Source organism: Aegilops tauschii, chromosome 2, assembly GCF_002575655.3.
Source record: "Aegilops tauschii subsp. strangulata cultivar AL8/78 chromosome 2, Aet v6.0, whole genome shotgun sequence".
Taxonomy (NCBI): domain Eukaryota; kingdom Viridiplantae; phylum Streptophyta; class Magnoliopsida; order Poales; family Poaceae; genus Aegilops; species Aegilops tauschii.
The window spans coordinates 529,535,552-529,557,754 of NC_053036.3; the positions used below are offsets into that span (position 1 = coordinate 529,535,552).

Consider the following 22,203-nt stretch of genomic DNA (forward strand, 5'->3'; position numbering starts at 1 on the left):
GTGGTTGACAAACGCCTTCGTGGTGTTGTCTCAAAGGGAGAATAGGGTGAGCCTTCGTGGCGTTGGTGTGCCTTTGTGGTAACATCCACCTCTCTAACGGTGACATAGCTTCCCTCCAAGGAAGTGAACATCGGCATACATCCTCATCTCTCGGAGTTGCAGTTATTCCTAATCCTAACTCTCTACTTGTGGTTACTTGTCTCTTAGCACTTAATTATATCATATTGTGCTTGCTTACTCACATATTTGTGTTACCTATTTACCTTTCTTAGCTCTTAGCATCATAGTTGCAATTGTTAGGATCACTTTCATATTCCGCATTATTGCCTAAAAATTGCTAAGTAATAATTAAAATTTGTAATTGTACCTATTCACCCCCCTCTAGGTCCATCTCGATCCTTTCAATTGGTATCAGAGCCTCGTGATCTATTCTTGTGGCTTAACCGCCCTAGAGCGAGATGAATCATGATTGTACTCCCCTTGTTGCGGATCCGAAGAATACGGGCGCGGCTTCCTTGGAAGTCAAGTCCTTCACTTCTGAGGATCTGGAACGGGCGCTTGCTAAGCAAAAGGAGGAGCATGATGCTTCTCTTGAGGCCTTGGTCCAAATGAGACTAGCCACACTTACCACGATGCTTGCACCACTTTCTGGTGGTGCGGCCTCGAGGCCAGCTGTGCCTACTCCCTCACTTGGCCAACAACCTCCTAGTAATGAACACTCCAGTGTTCCTTGGCTTTATGCAAGACCTCTAATAGGGAAACCAAAGTATAACCCTCAAGGCAAACCTCCTTTACTTGATGACACTACCGATTTTGCTTTGTGGAGAGTTGCTATGCAGGATCATCTTCGATATGGAAATGATGAGATGTTAGAGATCTTGGAGTATGGCTACCAAGCTGTTGACCCGAGGAATCTTACTCCAAGAGAGGTATATGACAAGAATCTCAACGACACAGCAACCATGTGCATAAGGGGAGGTATGACTGACAAGCAAAGGAGACCATACATACATATCACAAGTGCCAAGGAATTATGGGATAGCATTGTGAGGACCAAGACCGGTACCTCCACTCTCCGGCTTGCTCAATATGAAATTGCTAAGGGTCAATTGCAAAACTTTTTTATGGAGAAAGGTGAATCTCCCAAGCAACTCGTTGAGCGTCTCATGACTCTCACCGCTGATATCGAGTCATGTGAGTGTGACAAGACACAAGATGGAGTCAACTTGACTAACCGATTTCTCGTGGATAAGTTGCCTCATGCTCTTGCTCCATATCATCATCAAATGGTGTGGGACATAAGACAACGCCATGGATTCAAGGAAATGACTCTGGATGACATTATATCCACCTTCCAACTATTTGAAGATTCAAAGGAAAATGCTACAAAACATCTTGCCATGCATGGTACCTCAACATCAAAAATCAATCTTGCATTTAAGGCCAAGCATGTATATGAAGAAGAGCAAAGTGAAGAAGAGGAAGATGATGAGGATGAAGATGGTGATGAGATTGACTCCGATGAGAGTCCTTCATATGAAGACATTGCTCTCTTTGTCAAGAAGTTTAGCGCGGGAAAATTCAAGGGAAGATTCCAGAAGAAGAAAGTGAGAAAGTGCTACAACTGTGAAGAAACCAACCACTTCTCCAATGATTGCCCTTATGAGAAGAGAGAAGATAAACCAAGGTTTCCCAAGACCTTTCCCAAGGAGAAGTTGCCAAACCCTTTGAACGCCAAGCTCAAGAAGAGAGATGGGAAAGCAATGGTTGCTCATGAAGAATCTGATCCGGATGATGTTAGTGGTGTTTCCGGAGTAGCCCAAGATTCTCAAAACACTTTGAGGCTAGTCAACAATAGTGGTGATGTTGTCACCTATAACTACATGAAAGACTACAAGGTCAACACTCACAAGTGCCTAATGGCAAAGGCCGTGGTAGAAGATGGATAGGATCAAAACTCTCCTGACAAGGTCAAGGTAACCTCACGATCAAACCCTCCTCTTTTCACTCCTTCTACTCCTAGTGATGAGTATCTTCATGCGGAGGATAATTATGATGATAATGATATAGATGACCCCATGTTTGCTAAATTAAATAAGGTCATGTGCTCCCTCAAAGGAAATAAGCTCACTATGTTTCGTATGCTTATGGAGATGGTGGGTAAGCACACCGTCACCATTAAGGAACTCGAAACCCTCGTAACCGAGGAAAAGGAAAAATATGAAATCCTTGAGCGGAAATTCCAATATGAGGAAGCACGAAATGATGAACTATGCTTGAAAATTGGTGCAAACATTGGTGTTCATGCTAAAGATCTTGCCTCCTTGAAAAAGGCTAAGGACTCTTGCGAAGAGTTGATGAATGATAAAAGTAAGCTTGTGAAGTCTCATGTATCTCTCTCTAAGGAGTGTGAGCTTCTATCCGTGTCTCTCAAGACTAAGGAAGAAGAGCTCATCCTTCTTACAAAGAGTTTTGAGACGCTCAAGCTTACTTATCTTGAAACTCTAGCCAAGGCTTACTCTTCTCCTATTATCAATGTTGATGCTTGTACTACTAACTCTAGTAGTGACCTAGCATCTATTCTTGAGGAGAATCGCTTTCTCAAGGCTCAAATAGAGAAAGGTCTCATGACATGTGCTCAAGGACAAAAGAACCTTAATGAGGTATTGAGTCAACAAAATGAGGTGTTTTCCAAAGAGGGGCTCCGGTTTGACCCAAGCACAAGCAAGAAGAAGACGTCTTCTCAAAAGTGCACCACTCCTCTAAAAGAAACATTTGTATGAGAAGGGCACAAGGAGAAAGGTAAGGTTGTTAGTGGGAAGGCCACAAGGGGCATGCCCACTCTCAACAAGCCAAAAGATTTTGTGCCTCCATCCTATGTACTTCGTAAAACTAAGGATGGAGAAGTTTATGCAAAATTTGTTGGACCTCGAAATGCATTCCGGTTCTATGCTATTTGGGTCCCTAAGACCCTTGTGACTAACTTGAGAGGTCCCATTGCAAAATGGGTTCCTCTAACCAAGTCATAATTGTGTGTAGGTTGCTTTCTGTGGTGGAGTAAAATGGGTGATCGATAGTGGATGTACCAATCATATGACCGGAGATAGCAAGTTGCTCTACGATTTCATGGAAGCTATTCAACCATTTGTGAGCATTATGTTTGGTGGAGGATCAAAAGGACAGGTACTCGGGTTGGTCAAGGTGGCTATCACAAATGACATGTCTCTTGCAAATGTCATGCTTGTCCAATCCCTTAAATATCATTTGCTTTCCGTTCGCCAATTGGCTTCTGTTGGTTATGATACACTCTTTGGACTAACGGATGTGAAAGTCTTTAAGAGAGATACTCTCGAAGTGGCTTTTGTTGGAGACTTGGATGGCAACCTTTACACGGTTGATTTCTCGAAAGAGAGCACGTTCCATGCAACTTGTCTAATGGCCAAGGCCAACAAGGGGTGGCTACGGCATCACCGGCTAGCCCATGTCGGCATGAGAAATCTTCAAGATCTCTTAAAGGGTAATCACATCCTTGGACTAACCAATGTCTCTTTTGAGAAAGATCGTGTGTGTAGTGCATGCATAGCCGGGAAGCAACATCAATCAAAGCACCCACCAAAGAATGTCGTGTCTACTTCAAGGCCTTTAGAGCTCCTTCATGTGGATCTTTTTGGGCCTCCTTCATGGGATAGTCTTGGTGGGAAAAAGTATGGGCTTGTCATTGTTGATGGTTACTCAAGATATACATGGGTGTTTTTCCTCAAGTCCAAGGACGAGATGGAGATCACCATCATTGATTTTGCCAAGCAAGCACAACGCAAGTTTGACAAAGAAATCTTAGCAATAAGAAGTGACAATGGCTCTGAGTTCAAGAACTACACCTTGGAAGAATTTCTTAATGATGAAGGGATTGAGCATCAATATTCAGCTCCATACACTCCTCAGCAAAATGGTGTAGCTGAAAGGAAGAACCGTACACTTGTGGAGATGGCAAGGTCCATGTTGGATGAATACAATTCGCCACATAGTTTTTGGGCCGAGGCGGTCAACACTGCATGCCATGCATCAAACCGACTCTTCCTCCGCACAATATTGGAAAAGACTCCATATGAGCTCCTAACTGGGAACAAGCCCAATGTCAAGTACTTTCGTGTATTGGGTGCAAATGTTTCATCCTCAACAAAAGAGAACGGTTAGGAAAATTTCAATCCAAAACAATTGAGGGCATATTTGTTGGCTATGGATCAAACTCTCACGCCTATAGAGTCTACAACAAATCCAATGGATGTGTTGTAGAAACTTGTGACATGGTGTTTGATGAATTTAATGGCTCCCATGGGGAGCAAGTCGATCTAAGTGATGTAGGTGAAGAAGATTCTTCTCAAGATATTTTGACCATGGGTGTTGGTGCACTTCTTCCAATGGAACAAGAACCTCATGATGATGAAGAAGAAGATGGAAGCTTCAAACATCATAAAACTACTTCAACACCCATACCACCACAAGCTCCTATTTCTCAACCAATGCCCTTAGTTCAAGTACAAGAAGATGATCAAGTCCCTCTTCATGATAATTTTCAAGAACAAGATCATCATCAAGGACAAGAACAAGAAAGTGCAATCATTAATGATGAACCTCAACAAATGCAATATGAAGAAGATCTACCACCACACATTAATGATCCATATGTTGAGGATGTGGATGATGGACATGAAGTTGAACCTCGTGAAACTCTAACCTCCATCATGCCCCGAGTGTCCGGTCGTGTTGATGTTGATAAGATTCTCACCGGCATATCGGAAGGTAGAGTCACTCGTAAACAATTGACAAACTTTTGTGCTCACTTCTCGTTTGTGTCTAGTGTTGAGCCACTCAAGGTACAAGATGCATTGATGGAAAATGATTGGCTCATTGCCATGCAAGAAGAGTTGAACAACTTTGAACGCAACCAAGTGTGGTCATTAGTCAAGAGGCCAACTACGGAGCACAATGTCATTGGAACAAAATGGATTTTCAAGAACAAGCAAGATGAGAATGGTGTAATCATCCGCAACAAGGCAAGGTTAGTGGCACAAGGGTACTCACAAGTTGAAGGTTTGGACTTTGGTGAGACCTTTGCCCATGTTGCCCGTCTTGAATCTATTCGCATCTTACTTGCTTATGTTGCTTTCAATGGTTTTACATTACATCAAATGGATGTGAAGAGTGCTTTCCTTAACGGTCCTCTACAAGAAGAAGTATATGTATCACAACCACTTGGGTTCATTGATCCCGATCACAAAGACTATGTGTATAAACTTCATAAGGCTTTGTATGGCCTCAAACAAGCACCTCATGCTTGGTATGATCATCTTAAGAAGTTTTTACTCGATGATGGTTTTGTGAGAGGGGTGATCGATCCCACTCTTTTTTCTAAGAGGGACAAGGGTGATTTGATCTTATGCCAAATATATGTAGATGATATCATTTTTGGTTCTCCTAACATTCATTTGTGCAAGAAGTTTGCAGCCTCCATGACCAAGAATTTTGAAATGTCACTCAATGCAGATTTGAAGTTCTTTCTCGGATTCCAAATTCAACAATTTCAACAAGGAATTTTCTTGTCTCAAGCAAAATACCTCAAGGATATTCTAGAGAAGTTTGGCATGTCTGATGCTAGTCCATGTAAGACCCCCATGCCAACAAAAATTGTACTCATTGAAGACACAAACGGTATCCCTTTCGACCCTTCTATTTACCGCTCTATGATCGGTTCATTGTTGTATCTTTGTGCATCTAGACCAAATATCATGTTCAGTGTATGCATGTGTGCTAGATTTCAAGATTCCCCTAGGGAAAGTCATCATAAGGCGGTTAAGCATATTCTTAGATACCTTGTTCACACCCCAAAGTTGGGTCTATGGTACCCCAAGGATGCTAAGTTTGATCTCATTGGGTTCACGGATGCGGATTGGGCTGGAGACAAAGTGGATCTTAAGTCCACCTCCGGTGCATGTCAATTTCTTGGACGCTCCTTGGTAAGTTGGTCCTCAAAGAAACAAAATTGTGTTGCCCTCTCCACCGCCGAAGCCGGATACATTGCAACCGCCAGTTGTGCAACTCAATTACTATGGATGAGGAAAACTTTAAAGGATTACAGTATCACCTATAGACATGTGCCTCTTCCATGTGATAATGAAAGTGCCATCAATATTGCTGAGAATCCCAAAGATCATACCCGCACAAAGCACATTGATATTAGGTATCATTTCTTGAGGGATCATGTGGAAAAGGGTGACATTAATATTGCTCATGTTGGTACAGATATGCAACTTGCAGACATTTTCACCAAGCCATTGGATGAAGTAAGGTTTTGTCAACTTAGGCGTGAACTTGGTATCTTGGAGCTTGACAACATTATGTGAAATCTAGTACCCATCCATGCATTTACTTCATGTCTTGTCTAGATGTAGGCATGTATTTAGGGGGAGACATTCAACTCATGAGTTATCTCACCCTATATGATGCATAAATAAACCAAACACTCTCAAAGTTACTATGTTATCACTTTGTGACTTAGTACTTTAAATGATGGAGTTGTGATGTTGGGCTCAAGGTTAAAATCTCCGCAGTGCCAAGTCACATATACTCAAACATGGTGGACTCGTCCGCCGCCCTCTCTTAGAGAGGCTGGACTTATTCTTCATCTCCTTTTTGTGTGTTTGTCCGGTGTTTTTCTCTCTGTTTGAGTGTTCTCGTTGTTGCTCTTGTGTATTGTCGAGTGTGTTGCCCCTAGCTCAGGTTCTACCCAAGCCTCTCCCATCTCGAAACCATCTGATATTTATCTAGTGCACAAGCTTCAAATCAAAACCACATAAATGTTGATGTGGTGTGTGGTGGTCTTGGGAGCTTTTGGACCCCCTCCCTCTAGTTCTCAGGAGTTCAGAGAGACTGTAATCTCTCTGGATATCCCGGAACTTCCGGGGTGGTGTCCGGAACTTCCGGCCTTGCCCGGAACTTCCGGGCGTCGTGGGTCTTGGGCACATAATATGGACAGAGGATAACAAAGGGGTATCCCCCCTTCTCCACTATTCCACTCCTCTCTCCCTGCGGTGCCCCTCACCCATCGGTGATTTCCGGGCGAGCTGCCGGCCCCCGGAACCTCCGGCTCCTTCTTCCCTCATAGTGCTTGGAGGGCATCTGTGCTCTCCACCATATCCATGCAGGAAGGTAACCTAAGCATCTATCTGCTCTCTCTGGTTTCCTAGGGATTGTAGGCTACGCTTATGGTTCTAGGATAAACACAAACATCACATCTCGAGTCCTGCATCCACTTTAGATCTGCCGTACTCCATCTCTTTCATCCTTCATTATTCGATCCATGTCTATCCCCTGCTCAGATTCGGAAGGAGCCCTGCGACCATGCTGGTGCCCAGAACTTCCGGGCAGGCCGGACCTTCCGACCTCGCTAGGGCTTCCATGTCTGGTCCAGGGGCGGTACTTTCGTCGGCCAGAACTTCCGGGCTCCCCGGAACTTCTGGCCTCTGAAACTTCCGGCTCCCCCCCACCCCCCCCCCCCCCGGAACTTCTGGCCTAAGCAGAGTTCTGTCAAAATTTTCAAACAATGAGATTCTTTGATTTTCTGTTTTTGAGGCTTGTGTACTTATTCTGTCCCCATGCTATTCTCTCATCTCTGTCGGCAGGAGGGTCTGGTTCGCGTTCTCACTCATCCAAGGTGTATGAACGGAAATCCAAAGCTCGGGTCAAGAAGACAACGACTGTTGTTTTGGGGCATGAGAACATGTTTGACTGCCACCCTGAGGAAGATGCTGAGGCTGGAGATAGTGCATCTCCTCCTGCTGCTCCCGTCCACTCCAAGAAGCGGAAGACTACTTCCAAGAAGGCCAAGGCACCAAATGTTCAACCTCCTCCTCCTGTTCCAGTCACCATGAGGGAAATACCCGCACCGGAGTGGATTGCTCTTTGCCGTGTCAATCCCTATCGCTATGACCGTGATCATGTGGTTGATTCCAAGTTTTGGACACTTTTCCAGCAACGCAACTATGAAGATATCTTCTCTCAGTTTGTCAACAAGTGTGTCATTCCGAAGAATATCAACATTGCTCACTTTGACAAGATTCCAACAAATTCTGCTTACTTTGATGGGATCCAGAGCATGTGTGAAGCTCAACCTTCTTCCACTCATGCGCTTTCAACATGATGTGTCTCTGCCTCTTGTGGCTCAGTTCTATGCCACTGTGCATTTTGGGACTGATATGCAGCGCACTCTTACTTGGATGAGTGGTAATGAGAAATTCTCTGCTCCGTTATCAATGTTGGCCGGTCTTTCGGGATATGAGTATACTGACACTACTGTTGACCGTGGCTACAAGATTCACGACAAAGGGGTCTTCCGGGCTATTCACTTGGCTGATTTGTATCCTCCATCCGAAAAAGTTGGATCTGTTGGAGATCTTCTGCCTTTCTATGACATCATGCACCGGATCTTTCGAGAGATACTTGTTGTCAAGGTGGGTGACAAGAACAAGATTCATGGCCACCTCATCAACCTTCTTCACTACACTTGTCACAACTCCGAGCATGGCCCCATTGATGTGATGGACTTTATGTGACATGAGATGTACAGTGTGGTGATGAATCGCAAGGTTCCTATCTATGCTCCTTATATTACTGCCTTGATTGCTGAGATTGCTCCTGATGCACTTGTGGGTCGGCGTCTGACTGTCCACTCCAGTGTTAACTTTCTTGTTAAGAAGGGCAAGGCAACTGCTCATGAGGGTGCTGATGATGAGGAAGAGGAGCTACATGCTGGAGATCCACACCACTTTGAGCTTCGTCCCCGCTCTCATACTTTTCATCGTGGGGAGTCCAGTGAATCCGGGTCCAAGAAGAGCAACAAACTTTGGCGTCTTCTCAAGAACATGTTCTGTCTGCGGCAAGATATGCACAAGAAGGAGTGGGAGGAGCACAAGTCTAGGAAGGAGAGCATGAAGGCTCTTAAGGATGGTACGCGTGCATCTGGTATGGACATTGCTCACGGTTCCGAGTCTAATGTGACTCCTTTTGAGAAATACCAGTCCAAGTTTGCTCGGTTTGATGTTGAAGCCGGCGATGAAGCCTCTTCTCACCGCCCTCATGGCTCAGAGTCTTCTGGAGAGTCGTCTGATGACCCTTCTGCGTCCCTCTCCTAGGGGCTGTTTATGGATTCCTCCATCTTTCCTTTTTTCCATCTTGGTGACAATAGGGGGAGATGTTGTGGTGCTTGATAGGGCTTATCGTTTATCTGTGTTTATCTGCCTATTTTATGTTGCTTGGTGAACCGTTGAACCTTGAACCTTTGCTTTTATTTGCCCCTATTTGGATCTTATCTTGCTATTTGAACCTATTATGTTTCATTAAATAATCTATCTATGTGTGAGCATCTTATGGCAAGGAGGTTACATGGCATATTCTATTTTCTCATATTGTGAGAGACATCTATCAGGCAATGTTATATCTATATTTGTATCTTCACTATGAAAAACAAAGGTTAGTAAAGCGTTCTATGTTGATATATCATTCTTGTGTGGGTATGCACAGTGATAGGGAGAGTTTCCTCTAACCATGTCATTTCATTCAAATGCAATCCTAAAATAAGGCATGGGTTGTGGGGGAGTACTTTCCTTTCATTAAAATTTCTTCATATTGTATATACTTTATGTGTTTACCCTCTCAAGCATTGTTGTCATCTATGTCAAAAAGGGGGAGACTGAAAGTGCAATGTTGCACTAAATTGGTTTTGACATCTATGACAACTTCATTTATGTTTCTAACCACATGCTCTAGTGTTAACAGCACTGCTTAAGCTAAAGTGAAGCATGGATTGTTATTCCCTCTTATATTTGAAAAAGGAAAAGCGGAGTGCCCAAGAAAAGAAGAGTACCATAAAGTTTTCTTGTTTCTTGAGTCCTTAGGGCAGCCGCACTATTAAGAGGGGGTGCATCATGAAAACATCCGGGGAATCAACTTACCTTCGCACATTGATCTGAAAATCTTAGTGTAAAGTTTCTGTTCAGGCCGGAACTTCCGGGGACCGGAAGGTCCGGCAGGGGTCCGGGAAGCTTCCGGGGTACCCAGAGAAACTGCTCTTTTTGTGCAATCTCTCTGTGTAGCCCGGAATCTCTCCGGACCCTGGCCGGAACTTCCGGGGCGGCCGGAACTTCCAGGCTCCGGAACTTCCGTCCCGTGTTTCAGCAGCTTCCGGGGTACTACTGAGTTAGTGCAAACTCTCTGTGTAGCCCGGAACCTGGCCGAAACTTGGCCGGAACTTCCGGGCTACGCAGAAATCTGCCTCCAATGGCCAGATTCCATCCCCACCTATAAATAGTCTTCTTCTTCCTCACAAAGGAGGTGACGACTCCATTTCTCTCACCTCCATTTTCAGACCTCGGTTTCTTGGAGAGCTCCCTCCTTAGCCAACCAAAGCTCTTGATATTTTGAGAGGCGAAGGAGAAGTGCTCGATCTACACATTCACCAAAGCGAAAGTTGATTCCCCCTTGTTTTTGTGGTGCATCTTGTTACTCTTGGAGGTTGGAGACTCCTAGGAGGTAGGAGTGCTCCGGCAAGGAATCGACCATTGTTATTTTCCCCGGAAAGTTTGTGAGGGTTTGGAGACCACCTCAAGGTCTACCACTAGTGGTTGACAAACGCCTTCGTGGTCTTGTCTCAAAGGGAGAATAGGGTGAGCCTTCGTGTCGTTGGTGTGCCTTCGTGGTAACATCCACCTCTCTAACGTTGACGTAGCTTCCCTCCAATGAAGTGAACATCGGCATACATCCTCGTCTCTCGGAGTTGCGGTTATTCCTAACCCTAACTCTCGACTTGTGGTTACTTGTCTCTTAGCACTTACTTATATCATATTGTGCTTGCTTACTCACATATTTGTGTTACCTGTTTACCTTGCTTAGCTCTTAGCAGCATACTTGCAATTGTTAGGCTCACTTTCATATTCTGCATCATTGCCTAAAAATTGCTAAGTAATAATTAAAATTTGTAATTGTACCTATTCACCCCCCCCCCTCTAGGTCCATCTCGATCCTTTCAGCTAGTTCTTGAGGGAAAAGAGAGGGGAGATCTAGATCCACATATCCACCAATCACTTTCTCCTCTAGGTGGGGAACCCCTTGGGTCTAGATCTTTGAGTTCTTTGTGTTCTCCTTTTTCTTCCTCTCATTTTCCTCCATAGCTTTCATTGCTTTGGTGGGATTTGAGAGTGAGGGACTTGGGCACTCTGTGTGCCCTTGTCATTGCACTAGTTGCATCGGTTTGAGTTCTCCATGGTGATACATGGAAGTGAAAAGTTGATAAGCTTATTACTCTTTGGTTCTTGGTACCCTAGAGCTTCTTCCTCTTGGGTGCTTGGGCGCCCTAGACGATTGGTGGTGTCTTGGAGCTCAAGCATTGTGGTGTAAAGCTCCGGACTTGCGTCGAGGTCTCCAATTAGGTTATGAAGATTTCGCCGAGCAATTTGTACAGGTTTCAGTGACCGCCCCCAAGGGTTGCCAAAGTGTACGGGTTCGGTGACCGCCCTCAAGGGTCCCTTAGTGGAATCACGGCATCTTGCATTGTGCGAGGGCGTGAGGAGATTACGGTGGCCCTAGTGGCTTCTTGGGAAGCATTGTGCCTCCACACCGCTCCAAACAGGATTAGCATCCGCAAGGGTGTGAACTTCGGGATACATCGTCGTCTCTGCGTGCCTCGGTTATCTCTTACCCGAGCCCTTTACTTATGGACTTAACTTTGTGATAGCCATAGTGTTTCATGTTATATATCTTGCTATCACTTAGTTGTTTATATTGCTTATCATAAGATGTTGATGCACATAGCTGAGCCTAGTTATTTTAGGTTTTGTGCTTGACAAATTAAACGCTAGTTTTATTCCGCATTTGTTCAAGCCTAAACTGTAATTATTTTAAAGCGCCTATTCACGCCCCCCCCCCCCTCTAGGCGACATCCACGATCTTACAATAAACATGACCAATGTTCAAATCAACTGGTGTTGAAGTATCACTTCTCATAATATAATATTAACCACATTCTTTCCTATACTAGTTATGTCAACCAGCATTTCACCCACCTTGTATCATTAGTTAATTATTCCATTCCTGACACCCCAACACCTGGATCTCTGACATAATACATAATTTTTTTTTGAACTATAGCCTTCTAACTCTATCAGTCAATCAGACTCAAGTATATTATGTATTATAAGCTAATAGTTATTTCCAAATTATCTGTGCCCAAGAAATGGAATCTGACTTCCTAGACTTCATTATCCAACCTACAAATATAATACAAATTAAGCTAAAAGTTTAGTAATAATTTAGTTAAACAATTCAGTTAAAAGTACAATTCAATGGTTTAGTTCAATGTTCAGTTAAAAATTCAGTCAAAGTTCCGTTAAAACTTTCAATAATAATTCAGTCAAAAGTATAGTTAAGTTCAGCTATTAAAAAATTTAATTCAAAGTTCAGTTAAAACTTCTATCAAAAGTCCGATTATTAAACTCACTTCAGCAGTTAAAACTTCTGTCAAAAGTTCAGTTAAAACTTCTGCCAAAAGTTCTGTTCAAACGTCGGTCAACAGTTCAGTGGTACAAATTACAATAATTACCACAGACTATTTTATTTAATCTGAAGTCACAGTGGCACAATTTGAGTGAATTCAATTGAAGTCACGGTCACACCTCCACACATTGATTAAATTAATTATGCATGGGTAAGACAATCTAACTACAACAAATCACCAATGCCAATATAACAAAAAAAGTGTTATAATCCTAACCCTAAAGCCAAACCCTAGAACCCTAACCCTAGAATAGTAGAATCCCAATCGGGGAAAAGAGAGAATAGGGATGGATAACTTACACCACGCCGCCGAAGGAGGAGGCAAAGTTGTGGCAGCCTGTCGGATTTGCCTTCACCGCTTGGGCGAAGCCAGTAGCCGTCGCGTACTCAAATGATTTCCCCGTGCCGGCGGTTGGGGAGGAGGCGGCACCTAAGAAGGATTCGAGCTCCCCACACCTCAGGTGGATCTCCATCACCACCATCCGGAGCATCACCAGCGGAAGAGCCGCCGCTGCCAGATTTCATTGTCACCATCTGTGGGAGCCTGCGGGAGAGAAGTGCAAGCGAGAGAGAGTGGATGCGGTCGGTCAGTCCAACGCGAGCCGACCGCATCGTTTGAGAAAATGGCGCCGTCCGCGCGGCTGTTATGCCACGTCATCAGTTTCGGGCCCCAGCTATTGGAAATGCCATCAAACGCTGCAAAGCATGCGGTCAATCCTCCTTGCAAAAAAAGTTTACCGTATACGCAGTGACTTTTGCAAATAATTAGAGGCCAGGTAGTTTTCTGCAAACGGAGCCCCAAATGTGGTGGTTTAACTCTCAGATTCGGATGTCTGTGAAAGTTTGTTTCTATACCTATTTCTGGGTGTGTTTCTTTGTTTTGCTTCATGTTGTATAATTAGTGGCAAAGCTCAAGGCCCGTCATCTGACATATCTGTATCAGTCACTACAAACTATTCGAGGGCAAAACTTGTATTGTTGTTGTACTTGAAAATGCCGAGTTGCCTGGTGGGCATGGTCAACGTGGCAAAGGAAGTGTAGAAGATTTGCAAATCCTACAAGAATTCCTTCAATCCAAAGAGCCCTCAGAGATACTGTACAAATCTGCTTGGCTTTTTATTTACAACGAAAAATGCTACCGATATATATCTTCATTTTGATTTCAGTATTTTCTTTGTATGTGCTTTTTGTGATCTATCGTGTTTGAAGTGATATCAACATTTGTTGAACTATTTGAGTGATTTATAATCACGCATCAACACCCAATATGCAATGGTTGTGGTCGCATTTAGCCTTTATCTTATAGAGCATTCCCTAAATATGGTGTTGAGTTGGATCTCATTAATTAATAATAAAAAATAAAGTTTTGCCTGTAAGACTGAGAGAAAAGAGAGTGCCATCCTTCTAACTTCCAGTTCACCTGTTGGTCTACTAAGTTATGCTTCAATTTTCAGATCATGTACAACTTTTTTCAGTGCACATGTTTTAGGGGTTATATTCAGTACAAAATGGTCAATTGAAAAACCTGCAAGCACCGCTAATTAGCTATCGCTCCATCTCATTTTGTTATGTTTATCACAAAGCATTGTTCGGTATTGACATGTAGCTAATTTAATAGCATGTTGTTAGTATGTAATGTTTTTTGTGTTTTTCTTATGTGGACTTAACTGATTTAATCTAGCATACAAAAGGTATGGGAAGGGATAGAGATAATAGTGAATGTGTTGCATCTCTTGTTCGCTTAAAGTAGTTTTGTATTATGCTCTAATTAGAACAGAAGACCAGTGATGGTGCAAATTAAAGCTATAAGGTCAAGTGGCGTGGCCATCAAGTTCAAATATATGGACCAGGACCAGGAGCAATTTTGATGCCGACGGTGAGCTTATACTTCTTCGTTTGCTTTGCACTTGAGCTATATTGAGTTAATCCGTTCTACATTAGCAAGTAGCCACAATGAATTTTATTATTACTTGCTCAAGATTAAAGGATGGAAGAAATGGAATAATACATCTCACAGAGATAAGCAAGTTTCATATATTCTCTCAGCCTCTCTTATAGATTGGATAAATCAAATATTGTTGCTTCCATTGTGATCCATCGATTGGTCATAACCAAAATAGTTAACAAAATATGTGGTATAGTGCCATCTTTATTCTATCCTTCTTATAACTTAGGTGAATGGAGTGCTTTTGGTTAGTTAACCTGAGGTCAACCAAGTAATGGCAAATAGTTAACCTGAGGTCAACCAACCTGGTGGTGCGCTTTAAAAATGCATATTATTGTCCACTTGTTTCTCCAAGGTCGTTTCTTCTCTTACTTCTTTAAAAAATTGTAAATTCAAAAAAATGACACGAATGGTATGTGCATTGTTTGAGACATGTGTTGCATGTGCTAGTTGTATTATTAGCTTACTAGTAAAAACACACAATTTACACCCAAAAAATTTCTGAAGCCTGTGACAACTAAATGTAAATATTGAAATATACTCTATAATTTAGTTGCTGCCAAGATGTGAGTGCAGTCACACATGACACATGTATGTCTATGTTCTACCACTGATTTTAGACCCAAAAAATCACATTTCATCATATATTCGACTGTCCCTAAATATGTGTCGCAGTCTGTTGGTTTCAATCCCAATTGGCTAGTATACTATCGCAGGTAAGAACATACCCGGTGCACCACATGCCAAAAAAACTCTCATGAAATCACCAAAAACATTTCATGGATAATAGACATAACACAGATATATCATACAAGAAATTTCACATTCAATTTCAACCCACGTATAGAGAAACAAAAGGAGACAAATAATTCTATGAATCGTTCCATTTTGGATTGGGCTGTGAATTTAGTTATTAGCACCTACCACAACTGAATTTTGTTAAAAAAAATCTTGAGGTATATTTTGAATCGAGGTTTGAAATTTGATGGCCTAGTAGATATATACTGCACTCGTATAACAAAAATGTTTAGAACTTTTCGTAACTTCAGTGTGTGCTTCCGAGCTTGGGCATATATACCTTTTGCACCATAAGCTTGGGTGCTTTCATTCTCAACTGCAAATTAGATTATTAGCTTTGTCAATCGTGATTTTATTGATGAGCGTTCCTAGTGTTCAAACTTACTAGGACTGGTTACGACTTGTGACCTCTCTCCAAAAAAAATCTTTTTTAGAGTGCTCCAAAAGAATATGTTGATTCTGAATATGTATCCAAAACTTAAGATCCTCCGCTAGAGCTATATCTCGCCTTAAGCGAGACAGAAGGAGCTCTAAAGGGTTTGAGCATATGGGCCTGCCTATTAGCGTAGGTTCGATCGCTTTGCTCGCTACCACTCGCTATAGGTAGTTCTAAAAAAACACTCGCCATAGGTCACTATACGTTTTTTGGGTTTTTTTCGCTTTCTTTTGATTTTTGGTTCTTTTGTTTTTTTTCATCCAATTTTTTTATTTTCTTTTTTCTTTGTTATAACTTCAGTTTTACACCGGTTTCTTTTTTTCTTTCTCAGTTTCACAGACTTTTCTTTTCTTCCCTTTTTTGTTTCTGTATGGTTTTCTTTGTTTCTTTCCCTTTTTTTGTTTGTTTGTTTATTTTTTGTTTACTTCTTTCTTTGGTTTTCTTTATTTCTTTCTTGGTTTTATTGGGTTTTTTCTTTTCTTTTTTTCTTCGGTTTAGTTTATTTCTTTCTCATTTTTCATTGGTTTTCTTTGTTTTCTCTCAGGTTTCACTATTTTTTCTGTAGACATTTTTGGTATATATATAATAAATATTTAATATTTTCAAACGCTTGATTAAATTTTTAATAAAATACTAGAGTAACATTTTTTTAATACATGGTCAACATTTTTTATGTACCCATTTAACATTTTTTTAAATGCTTGATTCACTTTTTTTTAAATACAAGTTTAACAGTTTTTTATTACATGGTCAACATTTTTGCTAAACACATTTAGAATTTGTGAAATACTGGTTTAATTTTTTTTCTAAAATGGTCAACATTTTTCTATACATATATAACGTTTTTAAATACAAGTTTAACTTTTTTAATACATGGTCAACATTTTTTTATACACATTTAACATTTTTCAAATACAATTTTAACATTTTTTCAGTACATGGTCAACTTCTATACATATTTACCATTTATCAAGTGCAAGTTTAATTTTTTTATATGTGGTCAACATTTCTTGAATACAGACTTAACATTGTTTTTCAGAACCCTGATTTGGCATTTTTATTGTACATGGTCAACATTTGTTTCTATACACATTTAACATTTTTCAATTACAAATTTAAGTTTTTTTTAACACTTATTCAACATTTTTCAAATGCTTGGACTAACATTGTTTAAGTACATGGCCAACATTTTTTCTATACACATTTCGTGGTGTATGTTTTTTGTATACCTGATAAACATTTTTATACACATTTAACATTTTTAAGTGCTTTATTAATATTTTCTAAATGTTTTATGTAAAGTATTTTTGTAATATAGAATATCTGGAAATATAAATAAAGTAAAAGAAAACAAAAGACGTAAAAATGAGAATATGGCATGTGGCCTCTGGTCAGCGGGAACATATATGGTGCACCAAGGCAATTGGTGCTACCGGTGCACCGGACCTTTGCACATTAAAAAGCGTTTCAAAATAACAAAAAAATAATAGTGCAGTGACACAACATCAGTGTATCTTGTCACAAAAATTCAAATCAAAATTCAAAACACTGCTTGAGATACAAAAATGAAATTTTTGACATTAATGTGTTAATGGGCCAAAACTGAAGCCCAACATGTGTTATGTACTATTCAGTGTCAAATTTGTTTTTTTTGTATCTCAAGCAATGTTTTGAATTTTGATTTGAATTTTTATGACAACATACATTAATGTCGTGTCAATACACTAAAAAACTGGATTTCTTCTTTCTGTACAATGGGGGACCGGTGCACTAGTAGCACCAATAGCCCCGGTGCACCAAATACATCCCCTCTGGTCAGCAGTGCGATGGGCCGGCCCAATATGGAGCTTGCCTTCAGCTAGAATTCCTCTCGCTGTAGTAGGCCAAACATATCAGCGCCTAAGATCCTCTTGCAATGCAGAAACATCAAACAAATTAGTTTATAGATGGGCCTTAGCTTATAGTAGCAGTCGACACATATTTTTTCCCAAAAAAATATTTGGGAGAGAGGGCTTAGAATGGCCGATAGATTTCCTAGCCCATGGCCTACATTACTCTGCGCAACTCTAGACCCCTTATGTGTGCGTGTGTGTGTGATTGTGTGTGTGTGTGTGTTTGCACGTTGCACAAGTGAATTGTTTTGAATTGCACTGGCAAAAATGCCCAATATTTTCTACTGCAAACTTGCAAGTCCATGTCACTATCAAAATAAGGGCGTCTTCAACGATGACACGCAATGGCGCCTCGCAAATTTTCTCCTGCATCCGTCCGCGGAGAGGGGGGCAGTCTGTGGACAAGGATGCGGGAGGCTGCCATCCAACCGTAGCCGCATGCATTTCAAACACTTTTTTAACAAACCGGATGAAATTCATGCAAACACGGCCGGGATTTCATACAAACCGGACAAAAACGTTTACATTTTGGACATATTTTAACTAAAAAAGTTAAAAATATATGCGCATACGGTCGCGCGGAGCTCCACTCCCATGACACGGATACACTACACTAGTCTATGGCCGGCCGCAGCAGATCTCTTTGTCTTCTCCATGTCCGGCAGCTCGCTCATCGGATTGTCGAGAGCCCCGGAGGTATATTCTTTCCCCCGTATCTTCTCTATGTCTTGATGCGCTGCTCATCGGAGTGGCAATGAGGGTGCTTCAACCGGAGGGGAAGGGGGGCTCCTCCGCTTCCGTGGAGTCCGGGTGGGGGGCGAGGATGGTCTAAGATGAAGAATCGGACAGGTCACCGGCTATACAAGCCAGCGACACGCCGGCGATGGCCTTCCTAGGACCCAATCGGCGGTGGCTTCCCGTGTTCTACTTTCCCTCGATGTCGGTGGCGGGCGCGCTGGCCACTGACTCGTCGATCTCCGTGCAGCCTACTTCTTTCTCTGTCTGCAGGGCACGGTTACGCACGCGTTGTCGGCCGATGGCGCGGTCGTAGGCACGGGAGGCGCGGTACGACGCGACGTCGTCCACGGCAACGATGATGCCTGTGCCGTCGTGCCCCCCCCCCCCCTCCTGTACCGGTCTGGAGCAACTCGCCACTCCTCCACGAGCTGGCTTGGTGCAGCGAGGTGTTAAACCACGCGCCGGCTATTATGCCTCGCTCCATCAGGCTAGGGCGAGGGAGATGGAGCAGCGAGTTGCCTCACTCGTATCCAGCGGGCTGGCGGGCCACCCAGCTGGCTTTTATGCCAGAGAACTACTATTCCTGCTCGTCGGATGCCATCGAAAGTGTGGAAAAAATGGTGGAAGGAGAAGATGGGGAGCGGTGGACTTGGTGATGCGATTCTTGCCCAGCGTCTAGCCTCCTTTAAATAGAGGGTGCACGGGAGGAGCTTTGCCCTGCATTGTGTTTAATGTCGGCCCACTCGTGAATGGACATGTGACCGGAGTAGGTTTGTCGTCTTCCACACCGGTTTAATGGAGGCATTTGAATGCGGCGAGGAGACATGTTCTGCCGGCGTGCAGCGGGCGACGCCCTCGACTGGTGCGCCGTTTTAATGGTCGAGGCAGTGAGACGTCGCGTCCGTTCTAAGCCGTCTTCAATATGGAGGGGCACGCTCTACAGCAACAAGAATGCGGGCAGCTGGCGCCAGGCGGGAACGCGTGCGGGCGATGGAGGAGTGGTTCGGGTGGGCCACGGCGGACGGGTGTGGGTAGTGTCGGAATGCCCGCAAAGCCCATATTTGTCTTCGGTTTATGGGAGAAACAACGTCCAAATCAAACAGCGAAGGTCCGCGTTGGATGGGGTTCCGTGATCCGAACGTATGCGGATGATTTAAAGGTAAGGTGTCGAAGATGCCCTAGCATAGCACGCTCTCTTTTCTGGAGCGTGCCTGAAGCTAGCGACTGAACAACCCAGAAGTGGACTTCTACGTCCTTTCAGCCCCAGCTCGGCTCCAAAGTCCAAGCTTCCAAAACAGAGGAGCTCATGAGCAAACGCGGCGCGTAGCCTAGAACCGTCCACATGACGAGACCTGCAAATCTCATCCGGTAGGAGAGCCATGGACCATATCCGGCCTGGGGCTTGGGCGGCGACGGCGTTTGGCAAAGCGCCAAACGCTACGGTTGCGCCGGCCCGGACCACCGCCCGCCGCCCCCCCAGAGGATTACCACGCACACGAGTCCTTTTCGATCGCCGAATGATTTTGATCTAGCACGTTCCCGCGGTTTCCCTCCACAGTTGAACGTTGCCCTCGCCAGGATTAATACTAATCCCGTCCATTCTCTTTGGGGTTGCTTTGCCTTTGCTCCCATAAATTCTTTCCGTCCGCCTCGTGTTGCTTCCCGACCAAGTCTGCAGCTTCCTCTCCTCGCCAGCAAGAGCGCGGATTCCATTCCATCCGGATTTCCTTCTCGATCGCACTCACAGCCTAGCCTAATAGCCGATCAAACAAACCCGGCCTTCCGTAGCCCGCCCGAGACCCCAAGTCACGCACAAATTTTCTTCATCTTCTCCCGCAATGGCGGAGCCTGCTCCTGCTCCGGCGCAGCCAAGAACCGGCGGTGACGATGTCATTTCTGCCAGGATGCAGCGGGCTCTGGAGCTCTTGTTCCCGTCTAATCTCGCCGGGAAGGCGGTGCTGTTCGCCGTCGTGGTGGCGCTGCTGCGGATGCTGCCGACGAGCCAGACCCCCGGGATCTGGGACCTGCCGCACATCCTCCTGCTCGGCCTCGTCATCTCCTACGGCGTCTTCGGCCAGAGGAACGCCGACGCCGATGTGGTGGTGCCCCCGGTGGCCGCTTCTTCCAAGGTCACCGACGACGACGAGTCCGTGGAGGCCTTCGTCTCCCAGATACTGCAAGGGCCGCTGGTCTTCGAGGGGAACAGCGGCGACGGAGGCAGCGGCGGCGCCAGGGACGGCGCCGTGCAGGCGTGGAGCTCGCAGTACTACCCCGACGATGCCCTCGTCGTCGTCGCCGACACGGGCGACGCTGGCGAGAAGCCGATTCTCCTGCCGGTGAGGAAGCTCAAGCCATTGGCCGAAGAATCTGCACCGGGCAATGTAAGTGATGACGCTACCGATGAAGAAGCAGAGTTCCTCCCCAAGGAAGAAATAGGATACGGCAGCGCGCGCGAAAAAGCCATGTCGTCGCCGTCCTCCGTCCTCGAAGCCGGCTTGACCCTCTCGCCGTCCTCGCCTCCTCCCCCGCCGCCTCCACCGCAGTTTCGTGGCGGCGCGCGTGGCCTCGGGAAGGCGAGAGCAAGAAGCTTCAACGAATATGGGGTTGGAGACATGAGCATGAGCGGACGGACGGGTTTACGGAGCAGGTTCCGGTCAAACTCTTCCATCCAAGCAACGAGGAGGAGCACTTTCACCGACTACGATCCTGTGGCTCCGTCCGACGATCAAGCGGCCGCAGACGATGAGGCTGACGAGATGGCCGCGGCCTCGGACAGCTCGTTCAGCAGCGACGACATGGCCAGGGACGGCGACGATGAACACGACGAGGAGGAAGACAACTACGACGAAGAGGGAGACGGGGAGGGGCGGCAAGGTGACAACTCCTGCGACGAAGAGCTTTTCGAGCTGGCGACGAGGCCCGAGCCGGAGGAGGACGAGGTGGACAAGAAGGCTGACGAGTTCATAGCCAAGTTCAGGGAGCAGATTAGGATGCAGCGGGCTCATCCGGGGCCGGGCAGAAGATGAACCATCTCATGTGTAATGCACCGCATTTTAATGTTTTTTTTCTTCTTTTGATTGCTCTCATGTAACTACAACCTGAACAAATGGTGTCAATCAGTGGAATAAGTGTGCGCGGGATATTGTGCGCATCCTCTTTTTCTCACATTTTGTTTGATAAAGCACGTTTTATTGACTCTTAGACAAGAGTAATGCTGCACATACATAGATTTACCGGACTTAGGCAGTTGGGTTTTGATCGGAGATTAAAGGGGGGAGAGGGCACCCCGTGAAAATCAGGGAGAGGTTAGTTAGAAAGAAAGAATCTTAGTCAGCGTTATACGTTTAGCATTATTGCTTAGACAACATAGCAAAAGCATAACCAGAAGAGGGGAGTGAAAAGGTTCATTTTTTGTCTCTCGATATAGCGACTTGTGCAGTTTTTGTCACTCAACTTCAAAGCCAGACAACTTTTTTGCGAAGCTAAACTACACAACTTGCACCCGAACTTTTCAAACCGGACAAGATTGGTCTCTCGACCCTGATTTGAATGCTAACTCATTGTGGTTTTGACCAATAGCCGCCCATGGGGCAATGTATCTCTTCCCTACTCATGGCCTTCAAATGAGCCACACTTTCTTCTCTCTCCATTTTTGCGAGCTGGAACTGAATGAGGCCGGACAGATGAGATGGAGGCAACGCACCGTTGTGACATCGATGATTGCTTAGGATACATCGCCTAGTACGGTGGAGATTCGATATGTTGTGTAGGATCCATGACTTCTCATATCT

General features: G+C 44.3%; 1 protein-coding gene across 1 annotated transcript; it reads left to right on the forward strand.

The window, feature by feature from the left end:
- Positions 1 to 19,898: 19,898 nt before the first annotated feature.
- Positions 19,899 to 21,577, forward strand: LOC109750044 (uncharacterized). The gene has a single exon (XM_020308991.4). It carries the CDS (start codon positions 20,251 to 20,253, stop codon positions 21,436 to 21,438), a length of 1,188 nt encoding a protein of 395 aa, XP_020164580.1. The 5' UTR covers positions 19,899 to 20,250; the 3' UTR covers positions 21,439 to 21,577.
- The last annotated feature ends 626 nt before the right edge of the window (positions 21,578 to 22,203 follow it).

Bases quoted from the DNA above. Each gene is read 5' to 3' on its own strand.
- LOC109750044 (XM_020308991.4), top strand. From the start codon at position 20,251: ATGGCGGAGCCTGCTCCTGCTCCGGCGCAGCCAAGAACCGGCGGTGAC.